Here is a 13,611-nt window from a genome sequence, read left to right as displayed (position 1 = left end):
ACCAAATATTGCTTGCTAAAGGGAGAGAGAATCCACCTTGGGCACCAGAACTGTCATTTGGAGTCAAATGTCTGCAGCCCGCGCTATTTTTTTATTATTATTATTATTTTAAAATTTAATGAGCTTATATACTGCCATACAAGGTTATCATAACACAGCATCCTTAATGCAGAGCAACAGGGAAGATCTTCACTCAAAATTAAAGCACACTGCTGTTCCTTCAGCCAACAGGATTTCTATTACACCACAAGCGCCCGGTGGGGCAGCCAGCTAGGTGTTGGTGCTCAGGCTGCGCTGACTTATGAATACAATGCCAGAATTTGACCTTTAATTATTCTTCCACAGCAGGGGGGTTTCATATTCCTCCTTACAAAAATAAACAGAAGACACACAGTTCCTTCCTGTAAAGATTCTGTCATTTGAAGGATAAAGGTAATTCCAGAGAAGCGTGGGTTCTAGTTAATGGATTATTCCTTTCTTAACAAAGTTCCCTTGATGTTATAATATGGCTTTTGGAAGACACGATACATCTTAATTCCTGTTAATGGCAATGTCAAATATTAATATCAGTGGGCCAAAGCAAAATGACTTTCAAAAATCACTGAGGAGTCGCATTAGGACAAATGAGATCTCTGGGTTATGGTCCGTAATGCAAGCAAGGCATTTTGTATTTCAGGGACTGAATATTTCTGGGTCTTTTTGGTATAAACATAACAATCATTCTTCCATGGCATAGTTTCTCTATTTTCCTCACTCCACATGGGTGCTTTGCCACAAAGATATTTTGCAAGACATATAAGCAAATAGTAGCTAGAGGCAGACCAGAGGAAATCACGATCACATTGGAAATGAAATTCAAGTCAGCCATAATATATACCAGAGCTATATTACTATCCTGAGTTCCCTTCCAAGTCTGCTATGAGGCAGCTGAAGATTTATCCAGCCAAGGCTTCGATTCTTACTGATAGATGAGACGGGCTGCTGGGAAATGGGGACTGTCAATAGTTCCCGACCTCCTAATGCCTTCCAATGATGAACTAAACTACTGCCTCCAAATAGCATTACAGTAGCTATGTTTCTATTCAGAGCTCTCCCATCTCAGGGAATCATCAATGAAATTACTGCAAGGGAACTCCCCACTCAATTTTCCTCTCTTTCTTGAAGCACTCCACAAGTCTCCCATAAGTTTGTTAGAAACAGCCTATTTGGGTCTTGATTACTAAAGTGAGAGATATGAAAAAAAATATCCAGTATTAAAAGGATCTCTGTAGGACTCAATGTTCCCCAGTAATGAGACTAATCCTATTTACTCAATTTGTACACAAAAAAATAATGCATTATTTCCATTTAAACAAATCCTATAATAACAATGAATATTAAATCACTCTCCAATGGAACTCAGACATCCAGATTACATTCCTAATGGGCTCTGACGCTGAATAATCCAAATTGTGAAGCCTTTTTTCCTCCGCTTTTTATTTAAGTCTTCACAGTCTAATGATGCATTCGCTTCTAAAATGATTGAAGTAACTCTTAAAATAACTCCCAAAGCAGCAGATCTAAACATTAAATACACCCGGACATAAATGCAGAAGGCACAAAAGTCCTGCACAGCACAATTCAAGGAAGAGCAAAACTCGGCCACCTTTGCACGCCCCCGGCTGGGAAGGGAACCTTGTATAGCTGTGGACAGCTAGCTAGACATTAAAAACAAGTTTCAGAACCTTACTGAAATCAAAGCAAGATGCCTAGTTTACAGTCACACAAATATCTTAGCAGTCCAACACGCCCCATGTCTCTGCAATTTTTATACAATGGAACAACCACAGCTAACTTATCTTGTAGGTTGATGCATCAAACCGTAAATTGCTCAGATGCTATGATAAAAGAACCTCACTAAATGGCTAGTTTAATGTGAAGTCATAAAGATAGCATATAACACAGATGACTCCAGTATTGACTGAGTGTAAAGCTTGGGGTTCTGCTCTGAGGCCAGACAACTCCAAGTGCTTTGAGAGCCGCATGGTTGAGGGAGTCACCGAAGTTTCACATTGACTACTTCCTAAACAAAGGGAGCGTAGAGATGGAAACTTGTACAGTACAAATCCCAGGAGTGTTTTACTGACAGGAAGTCACATTGCTTCATTTTCTACCATTTCCCGATTTAATAACCTCCTTAGCAGACTACATAGTTTATCTTTGCATTCACCTCTACCTGAGGGGGGAAAAAAAAAAAATAATAAAAAATAAATCAATCAAGCTTTGCTTACCTTTCTTGGTCATTGCTTTTTTTTTTCCCCAACTAAGGAAAAGTATCTTGCTTTCCTGCTTGCTGTTACAAAATAAAAGACTATCTTGCATTCCCATGCATTCTAGGAGAATGGGCCTTGTGTTTGTTTTAATTTACAGTATGAATATTCCACAAAGACTACTGCAGTACAGACTATTTACAGTCTTAAGTTGTCTTTTCAGAAAAAAAATAAGAAAAATAATAATTGTGGCATTACATTTAAATGTAATCCTGGATTGCATGGGTCAGATCTTTCCAGTTCCCAAATGGTGAACAAAAGGCCGGTTCTGTCTAATAATTTTGCTACGTTATATAAACAAAAATGCAGTAGTCTACCACTTTACAAATATATCACAAACACATGGATACCGTGCAGGAGTTGTAATATCACATATTTGTTGTTGATAGGCACACAATATGTAGAAAACCATTTTGACGCTCAGGGCTCTCTAAAAGTTCCATTCCCTACCATACTTCTCTAAAAAGATTCCAGGAGTTTTACATTCATTGTGGTCCTCAAGCTTAATCCTTTCTATGAAGACAACGACTAATAATGTTATCTCTTCTTTAATATGCTCAGTCACCATGCTTTACTAGCAGAGTAGAAACAAGAAGTTCAGAGTAGATTCATTCACTGTGTATCATCAATCAGCAGAGAAAACAGAGTCCCGGCTGAAGCACTAGCCCCAGGCCACGGAAGGGTGCTGAAGAAAGCCAGCAAACCCACAAAAAAGCCTAGCCATAAGAAAAAAAAAAAATAAAACACGGTATCTAAATACAAGAAGTGTGAAAAAGAGAAGGAATGGGATTTCTGTCCCAATAAGGAAGACAGCAGTGATGGGAAACCACACCAACTCTTAATTGGGTAAAACAAAAAAGAAACCATTTCCATCCAGGGAGGAAGCCAAAGCAGCCCTGCCCAGAGCAGCATCAGAAAGATTACTAGGAGGGACAGGGCAAAGACAGGAAGGGAGCAAAGGAAATACATTCCCTTGCTTCCGTATATGAACTCATATATACGTTTACACACAAACGTTCCCACATGTGTATGTAAATACACACTCCTACACCACTTTGAAATCCACACAAAAATGTGTGTGTGTATATATATATATATGTATTCTCTCCCTCTCCCCTAGCACTTTCCATGAAAGACAATCGAGACTGGGAACTTACACATAGTTAACTGCACATTGAGATATGTGAATATATTTTCTCAGAACAATAAGTTACTGCCTGAAGCCCTACCAACATCCAGGAGAGACTTCTATCCTTCTGCTGTTCAATTTCCAGCTTTGCGTTTACCAAACAATTTCTAAATGGATGTATAAACATTCATTCCCTAACAAATGGGAAGAGGTTCCCTTCTGGAATTAGATACTCAGATTCCCTGCTCAAGTACACTAAATCATCCTTGCATTTCTCCTTGGCATTTGCACGCGCCTGAACAAACAGTTTAGCCTCATGCCAAGGCTTGAAGAAAAAAAAAAAAAAAAAAAAAAAAAACAAACACAAGACATTCAAACTACCATCAGTCAGGGAAAGAAAGTCCAAGAACTTAGGACCTTCTGCAGAGGACATCTACAATTTTCAAAGACCTCTCTGTTCAGACTGAATTAATTTGCACCCTCCAGTTCCAGGCTGCTGAACTTTGCACTTTCTTTAGACAGTGTGTGCTGTATTATGAAACATTTCTCTGTTTCAGAATATAAAGGGGAAAAAACAGAGTCACCAACGGCCACTAGCTTCTGCGAAGTTGAGCCTGGAGACTGTTACAATGAGTTGAAAAAGAGACAGTAAAGAATGCACAATAAGTGCCTTCAGGACTAGATTAATCATCACTTTTTGACTAGATGACTGAACTGAAAAACTGGTGGAAAGCTGCTTTTAATAAAGCCTTTCATTTAATTGTTTCATGAGCTTTCCCCCCAGAAACATACTTCAAGACTTTTAAAATACAAACTGATTTTAAACATAACTATTTTGAATAAAGAGCGCAAGCCTCCTGTTTTCAAAGTGCCACTCCACAACATTTTTAGTTTTTGAAAAGAACTTGCATCTTCTTTTTGCAACACATTTTCAAACTATTTGAAAGGTCGAAATTATTTCCTTAACTTGCCTTGAATTTATCTACAAGACAAGTTGCCTGAAACTGCCCAAACTGTTTGTCTGAAGATCGCTGACTGGCTTTTACTACCATTGAACTTCCAGTTAGGCCATGATAGCACTTATTCAGAACAAAGGCTTTACCCATAACTTAAAGATCACTTGTATATCACCATCAGGCATTGCCCCGAAAGTATTTAGTGAATAGCTTTTATGGGAAACAACCTCTGTTCACCACTCCCATACCCTGCTAGGAATTAGGCGGGGGCGATGAAGAGGGGGAAGTCTTAGCACACTTACTCATAGACCTTAAAAATCAAAGTACTAAAATTAATTTATAAGTAATAATTTGAAGTGAAATTGACTTTCTTTAATTACATTTAGTGTTATATACTGTGATGCATTACTAAATAAAAAAATACTATCAAAAATGACAAAAATCCATGCTTAATTTAAGTAGGCCAATTACTTTAAGTGCTGCTATAGTCAGAAAAGTGATTCAAGGATAAATATGGGAACGCACAATGCCATTTCTTCAATAGCTTCCAGATCAAATTCAATGTAAAAGTCAGAAGGTCAGGGTTTTTTCCCTCTACCCTATGGCATCACAAACTCCCCATGGGACTCAGAGAACTTGGCTGAATTCTTTCTTTCCTGGCATTCTCTGCAGCAGCAATGATGATTATACATTATGTTACAAGACACACTCTTTCCACAGGAAAGCTTTCATTTTTTTCCAGGTAGAAATTGAAGATTTTACATTTGTCTGGAATCTAGACACCTAGTACCCCTGGTTATCCATTAATAACTAGATGGTGCAGAATTTGTGTAGAATAAATGCTCAGAGGATTCTGTTCCTTGTTGGATGAAAAGGTGCTGAGGCTCAATCTATTCCTCCCTTTATCATCTTATACAGCAGCACCAACAGAGATGTCCAAGGATTCCCTCCCTAAGTCATTGCTGTTGCAGATTGAGGACCACAAAGAAGTTGCTTTTCTCTGTGGCTAGCTGCCTAAAGTCTATACATTTTACTAATCCAACACAGCAATCCCAGTTCAAACTTCTGTGCGACAGTTCCAGCTGGGATGCTCCGACCAACTGAAAAAAAAAAACCCACGTGTAAACTGAACCACACAGCACATGTAGAAAAAGTGTAACGCTTTCTGGTAGTGCCAGATTTGCTGACCTGGCACATACCAGCGCGTGTGCGGTTGGTTCAACACTTCTTAAGTGCCAGATTCCCTGTATTTGCATTAAACAAGGCACACTCACTGGAAAAGCCTGTAGAGAAATACGGCAGCCCTAGCGATGTCGAAGGGGTTGTCTGGCAGCTGAGATAATGATGCAGGAAACAGGAGATAAGTTATAACTGACAAGAATAAAAGCAATCTTAAGGACAAAGTAAAGCAGGTCATTTGAAAGTAGCTTATGTGCAAATGCTCTACTTTGCTTCTGTTGTGACAGCCAAAACTTCACAATCGCAACTGATTTGTAGTGTTACACGTGGATTGTGTGAAAGCATGCATTTCTTGATTTTCATTACTATTAAATAATTTTATTTTCATGACTATTAAATAATAATAACTATTACATATTAAATAATTGCAAGAGTAGTGGCCTGCACAAAGGGACCTTGACAAAGGAGAGACCATTCCAGAATCAATAGCTAGTTGTAAAACTATTGATAGCATAATTCCTGTAAATTCCAATAAAGGGTGAGCCCATTGGCAGGTAGGACTCAAATAAAACTACCATGTAATTGCTGTAGGGAACAAAACTTCCCAGGAAACTCACCACACTGAAAAAAAAGTTCTTTCTACATAGCAAGATTCATCAGGAAGCATTCAAAATTAGTGTGGCATCAGTGATCGGAATGAAACAAAATAATCTCTAATCTTTAAAAAAAATAATTTGAAAATAATTTCTAAATTAATAAATTGTGGGTTTGTTTTTTCCCCATAGGAACAAAGCTCCATAGATGGATTTGAAAAGTCAAAAATTCTTCAAAAGTTTCTTCTTCTGTAAAACTTTTGTACAACTCTTTTCTTAATCAGACTACACTCACTTATTGACACCAAAAATTAAGAACAAATTACAGCTCCCTTTCACAGGTGTAACACCTTTTTCATTAACAAAACGGAGTCATTAAGAAAACCTGTTTTGTCTTACATTTTGTAACATGGGTATGTGCACATGCATGCAGGAAAGCAGAGAGACTTGATATAACCACAGCAACAACGTGTTTTTCAACAGTAAGATTAGTCTAGTGAAAACATAGCCATTACTCACGTCTCTTCAGAAATGACTTGGTGTTCCTCATTGTTTTCATTTTCACATCCAGCTTCCAAAAATCCTTCTCAAATCCTCGCTCTTACCACATATCTTTTTATTTGCTCACCCTGGAAGCACACTTTCAACTCTTTATTACCCAACCTCATCTGACTGCGGGCAGCACCCGCTGCTTTTAACCTATAGTCATTTTAGAGCTTGGTAAGATTCTTTATGAAACTTGCCACGCGACCAACTTGTATGTCAGAAAATTTGATTACTGACGCTTCTACATCCAGGAGGTCAGCAAAATAAAATATTAAACTTCCCAGCAGGCCTTTACACACTGATACAATCTATGTAGAGGTATTAAAGCTCTCCTGTAGAGAAAAAAAAAGAAAATAAACCAATTCAAAACACAGCAGCGCAGCTGAAGCTTTCTAGGATAACACAGCAAATCTGACTTCTCTTCCAGGTTCTTTAACAGGTGGGTAGACCTAGTTCCACAGAGTACCATCTGACAGCCACTGACAAACTTCGGGTCAAAAATTTTTTTTTCCCCCCAGAAAATTAATGTAAAATACCATGAGGCAGCATTTTAAGTAAAATAATGCATTTAACATGACCCTGGTCCCTTGAGATCTTAGTGGAGTTACCTTATTCCTGAATGCGCCACTTAATTCTGTTGCCTAAAGAATTTCTGAAGACATTTCAAAAACCAGTTCAGTCACACTGGGAAGAGTTTTTCTCTCCATTTCAGAGATGGGAAAGGGAAGAATACAGGGGCTAGAAACCCTTCCCAAGCTGACATGGCAAAGAATAGCAGGGACAGAGAGGGGGCTGAGACTGTCTCATTCTGGCCCTAAGCTCCAACAGTTCTTCCACACATCAGCAAGAGAGGAGACTTGTCACCTTAGCTATGGCTAACTGGAATCGCTACAGTGCATATAGCCATCATTTTCATGTCAAGCAGCAGTCTCATCAGCACAAAGCTCCCATTATGATCAACGGGGAGCAGATTTCCTTGCACCTTCTGAAATGATGCACAAACCATACATGAGAGAAGAAGAAAAACAAGGGCCGAGTTGTGATAATGCAGTGTCTATACGAACCCTTATCTTTTCTTATACAAATACAGGAAAACTGCACAGATAATGTATCAACTGACCTTTCCCCCATTGGTACTGCTCAGTAGGAGAACACGCATCATCAAGAAGAGTTTGAATGCTGCAACTGTAAAGTCTGAGGTCTTTGAAAGGTCACTTCTCCAGAACCAAACTATTACTCGTTTCTTGCTATTATCCATTCCTTCACCACAAGTGACAAAATCTAAAAGCTGGCTTCAGGTTAGGTGGAATAATAGTTTGTGCCTTGCTTTTACCATTTCCATTTAGCAATGTTTTTCTTTAAAACTTCCACACATTCCTGTGAAATCTCTCAATTTCTTATTAGGGAATTTAAGGCATTTTACTGGAAAGAACCGTACTATGTCACTGAAGTTGTGCATACAGATTTTTATCTGTAGCTTCAGTGTAAAACAAGGCACCTTGTATCATAAGCACAACAATATTAAGGGGGCCTGTTAGGCTGTTCAGCGATTACTCCGTATTTCTAATTGCCAAGTCGGTTACTTTTCCTTAATTTAGCCAGTGCAGAAATTATAACCCAAAATGTACATCTGATAAGGGACAAGTAATTAATGAGGTAAATAATTTTCGTCTCCAATATAGCACAGCGTTACTATAAACATGGGACTTGTTTAAATTGTGCAATGTTATTTTGTCTTTAGAAAACCTGCCCGTTTCCACAAGGAGGACGCCAAGGAATTGGCTGGTTTTTAGACATCAGCAGATAGACAAATTAAAACATTACTCAAGGGGGTAGCATAACTTCTAGAGAGCAGGTAGAGAAAGACCACTGATTACAGTAAGCCACAGAAGCCCGGTGCGTGAAACTCTCCGTAATCATAAACACGTTCTTCAAGTGACCTCCCTCCTCGTGGTCAGCAGTCAACTCCTGCACGTTGAGTGGGGAAGTGTTGCCAGAGATGCCTAAGCACGGCTCTGCTGCAGCTCACTAACGAGGGCAACGGGCATGCCCTGGGAGCCAGGCTGCTGTTCTTGAGCTCAGCGTGCAGTAGCCTGGGAACTGGGTTATTTATCCCCTATTCACCAGTGCCTGTCCAGAGCTGGCAAGGGCCAGTTGGCTTCTTTATGGAAACTCGCAAGATTCTTATGAAAAAAATCTTTCTAGTGGAATTAATATAAGATGGTTGTCACATCCGAGAGGAAGAGGAGAGGAAACAGCGCATGGGCAGCTGCAGTATACAACACGCTTTCCACTGGAAGAAGCGGAACGCCTGTGGCAATTTTCCACCCCCTTTTAGTGTCTGTCTGACTGGTACAGAATGAAGGTCATCTTGTGATAAATGGAAAAGATAAATTTGATCATAACTGAATTTACGGAGCATGTGAATTAAGGGTTTCAGGACTTGGTACTGAGATATTAACCCTTTGCAGAAAGAGGCAAAGAAACACAGGTTATATACTACTGGAATAAGTGATACCATAGTTCAGTAACCAGGTTTGCTACCAGGGAAAATGGGTGACAGCAGTTTCTACGTAGAGCATCTGGGGTGTTATCAGAGCCAGGATTCACTCAGGTTGAAATATCCCTGATTCAAGCAGTTTTGGGAGGTTAAAGCTACAAATCAGCAGAAGAAAAACATGAGTAACTATAAAAGGATGTTTGTAAGATATCTTTAAGTTTTTTTTTCCATCCTTGGAAATAACTGTTAGAATAATTCTAACATTTTAAGACCAATCCTTTCTCATTGCTACCAGAAGGCCACCAAAAGAACACCTACCTCATACATTGTGGTTTTCGCTTTCAAAGCATTCACTGGTCAAGCGTTACACAGGACAGTAGTTACATGGCAGTTTATTTGCTGGATTGCTAGATTTTTGAGTCTACAGATTAACTCTACAAGTAACATGGCAGCCTTCTCATACTTAAAATAACTCTATATAATTAAAAGGATGTCACAGCCTCAGTTGATTTCCCACTTAAAACCACCCTCATCATCTTCAATCTGCCTGTTGAAGAAACACCAAGTGGCATCTCTGACAACTCAGAACAGAAAGCTGCACCCAAGACTTTCAGAACTCATTTGAGCTCAGGACGCGCTCATTAGTCTTTTTTTTTGTTGCTGCTGTTGTTGCTGTTCTGTTTGTTTGTTTTAAACAAACAGTAGCCCAGCTTCAAAACCAAAGATGTAATTTCTCTCTGATTCACCATTGAAAATCTGTCATTATATAGAGATAATGCAAGTAAAGATCTGTTTTGCAATTGTGGAAGACTCTATAAAATCTAAACTATATGCACAGATACACGCAAGATTATTTTTTGATTATTTTTCCAACCGCAATTTAACCTTGATTTGCTTTCTTTGTATTCTGTTCATAGTACATCACCACAAGAAAAGCATACACATCACATTTTAAACCAAAAAGTGTTTCCAGAGTTTTAAAACTTACTATAGAAGATTTATTTTCTCCATTACAGATCCTATATCCATTACAGATCCTATATCCTAAGATGAGAGTGCTGAAAATACCACGAGTTAAACATATAGAAAAGCATTGTTATCAGTTGAGCAGAGGGGGGGGGGGGGGGGGAAATAAAAATAAATATGCACACAGTTTCCTTTCACTCTGAGAGCTTGGCACAAAGAGAGATTTATTTTTTTCATTGCTTCTTTACACCCATCCTAAGGTACTAAATTTGCTTGGGCAGAGACTCTTTTTCCTCAAGTTTCAGCCCAAAGTAAAAATTTCGCTGAAGGAAATGCATCAGATGTAGTGAAAATGCTAACTCTATGTTTCGGGTTAATGCCAGGCAGTATATCACTGTGAAATTTAGTCCAAATGGAAAATAGTGTGAGGAAGCATGTGAAAAAAGAAACGTTAATAGTTATTGTGAAAATTATTTTTTAAAGAGAACAGTACTCAGCTTTGATAGAAAGTGTTTTCTGGGAATGGGTAGAGGCCGTGTTGAACTTCCTTGCACAGCTACGTGACCCCTGCCAATCAATGTCAACACTTTATTAATATTTTACCGAAAAAGTGTGAGATGATTCAAACTTTGGCTGTCTTGGTAGGTGTTGCTAAGCAACTTTACTGCTTGTCTGAGAACTAGTTTTCACAGCAACCTTTCCTTCAAACCGAAGGCCTGCATCCACTCAAAACACTTTCCCCTTTGTCAAGGAAGAACCTGGCAAGTTATATTCCATCCCTCCCTTTATATTTTCCTCTCCATTTCCCACTGAAAAGAAATAAATTTAATAGTGTCTGAAATTCTCCATTTTACTTACCATAATCACTGTCATAAAACACTATGAATTTCTGCCACCGCAGCTCAGTGACCAGTTTCAGCATAACATCGTTGAGGCGGACTGGCGGCCGGGCAGCCAGCGTGTACTCCTCCTCCTCCAGGCTGGGGTTCAGGTGGCAGGCTGTGCGCGGGGAGCCTCCCGTGTTGCGCTGGACAAAAAGGTGTGGGATGTGCATGGCATCCGTCAGGGACTGCAGGGCGTTGGCCGAGGCACAACCAGTGGACGTCACTAAGGCTAAGATCCCCAGGGTCATCAGGTCGCAGGCTGGAGAAGACAAGAAATAAAGCAGGGTTAGAACAAGCTCAACAATTCCTTTGACCAGCCTGGATGCTAAGAAGGAAACGAGACAGGCTTTGCCCTTGCCATTGACAGAGCTGTGATTTCTATCACAGTACCAGCTGAAGCCTTTCAGAGACAGGTCCTGTACCTTTACAGCAGGAGGCAGTATCTGCAATCTGTACGCACAAGACAAAGTTGAGGACAGATAACATTACTACTGCCATTTCTTCAAACAGGAGCTGATGGGGATGGAGATTATGACCCTTACTTCAGGTCATTCTTGGCGGCAAAGGGAACTTAACTCCCTCCTTTTAAAACCCGCTTCATTTCTTTCACCTCTTAATGTTTGTTGTGCACATTGGATGAAGATTTTGGACAAGAAAGAGCAATCGCAGTTTCAAGGATTTGTCTTACACAACAGTTTCAAAGGATTTTTAAATTGATGAAAAACATTCACTGTATGTCTCAGAGCAACGAAGAAACAAAGGCACTCGTTAGAACAAAGGCAACTCGTGAATAGCTAAATTATTAACAACACTATAGCTGTCTTTTAAAAGAGCTGGAAAAGCATGTACCATTTAAAAAACACAGCATATACACTTGAGCCCATCTGCTTTTGAGAATGAAGCGTTAGGTGAGTTTGAAACACAGGCCATGCAGGCAGGACAGCCCTGGGCAGCCTCTCGCACAGCTCCCTCTTCCCGGGACTCCTCCAGGTAAGAACCTAATATTCAGCCAGGGTTGGAAAACATTTCCAGCCAAGGCCCCCAGCTGTCACTCAGCAGCTATTTGATCAGTGGCAGTGGTAAGACCATGTAAGACTATAAGGCAGCCACTGATGCCCATTTTTACTAACCCCCTTGAACAATGTCCCTGGGAGCTCTGCACAGCCAGTCATAGACTCATAGAATCGCTGAGGTTGGAAGGGACCTTTAGGATCATCAAGTCCAACCATTAACCTGCCCTGACAAAAACCACCTCTAAACCATGTCCCTAAGTACCACATCTACCGTTTTTTTTAAACACCTCCAGGGATGGTGAACCCACCACCTCCCTGGGCAGCCTATTCCAATATTTAATAACCCTTTCAGTGAAAAGTGTTTCCTAATATTCAATCTAAACCTCCCCTGACAATAGAATCCTAGAATTGATTCCTCATAGGGGAGCGCTGCACCAGCCCCCCAGGGGCACTTGGCACTTCCTACCCCTCTCCTCCTTTGAGGAAGGCTGGGGGCGAGCTCAGGGGTTCAGTAACTGTTTCAGTCCCCGAGCAACCAGCTGCAGAAGCAGGGCCTGCCCAAAGGGAACCAGCCACCCTGCTTCCCCAGGAGAGGCCCGCCATAAAAAGCCAGACAGGAGGCGCCCAGAGATGCTCCACAGCCCAGCTGCAGCCTGCCCAAGCTTGCTGACGCTGGATAAACGACAGAGTCTCCGGGGTGCAGTACAGAGCCCCTCTGGGCCACGCAGAGCAGCCCAGCAGGAAATTTGGCTTCCAGCGGGAGAGGGGAGGCTGCCCGCGCTGGCACTTCCCCTCTACAAAGTGAGTGCCTCGGCAGCAGGCGAGAGAGCGGGCTACCCGCGGGTGGCACGAGCCGCGGGACTGCCGGGGCACGCGGGAGAGACACGCTGCCACCCTCTTACTGACCGCCGGTGGAAACGGACTGAGCGGAAGGGTAGAAGAGTGAATGTGATGTATTAAAAGGATTTATTTTTCTTCCTCTAAACGCTTTTAAGTATATCTCCACTTTCAGAGGCCAAAAAGTCAAAGGGACTGGTCAGGTTTTGAATAATTAAGAGCAATTAACTGTTAATTATCAATATTAATTACATAAAGCCACGGTAATTAAATACATAATACTGTTTCTAATGCGACCAGTAAACCATTTCACCAAATATCTTCATAGACCAGCCAGAAAATAAATATGTTTTGCTTTGATATGGGATAACAGAAAGAAACTGTCTGATCTCCTATATACACAGAATATTCAACATGTATCCTAATGCAACAGAAAAAGATGAAGTGCTTTTAAAATTATTTCCTTGATGGTCTTTACAATAAGCATATGTCAGCTGCATTATCTAAATTTACTCTGTGTTGATTATAGTTATATGAAATCGTTCTTTGTTTTTCCTGAGAGCTGACCTGATTTAACAGCAGGGAGGCATTACACTTGCCAAATGGGAGACCCAGGTTCGGGAACAGATTTGATTTCCCAGGCTTCTTGCCAGAGAAAACTGAACATGTCATACAGGTAATTTATTTAGTCACAGTAGG

At 40.4% G+C, this 13,611-nt stretch overlaps 1 protein-coding gene across 1 annotated transcript in view; it reads right to left on the bottom strand.

The window, feature by feature from the left end:
* The window catches only part of GRID1 (glutamate ionotropic receptor delta type subunit 1), a gene marked incomplete at both ends in the record, with an annotated part of 544,988 nt that overhangs the window by 315,822 nt on the left and 215,555 nt on the right, over nt 1-13,611 (bottom strand). Inside the window, one exon of the mRNA XM_082486453.1 lies at nt 11,037-11,321. Within this exon, the coding sequence (XP_082342579.1) occupies nt 11,037-11,321 (285 nt within the window). The remainder of the gene's footprint in view (nt 1-11,036; nt 11,322-13,611) is intronic.

The sequence above is a fragment of the Vanellus vanellus genome, assembly GCF_965231255.1.
Source record: "Vanellus vanellus genome assembly, chromosome: 7".
Lineage (NCBI taxonomy): Eukaryota > Metazoa > Chordata > Aves > Charadriiformes > Charadriidae > Vanellus > Vanellus vanellus.
This window is presented reverse-complemented; position numbering and strand designations above follow the sequence as displayed.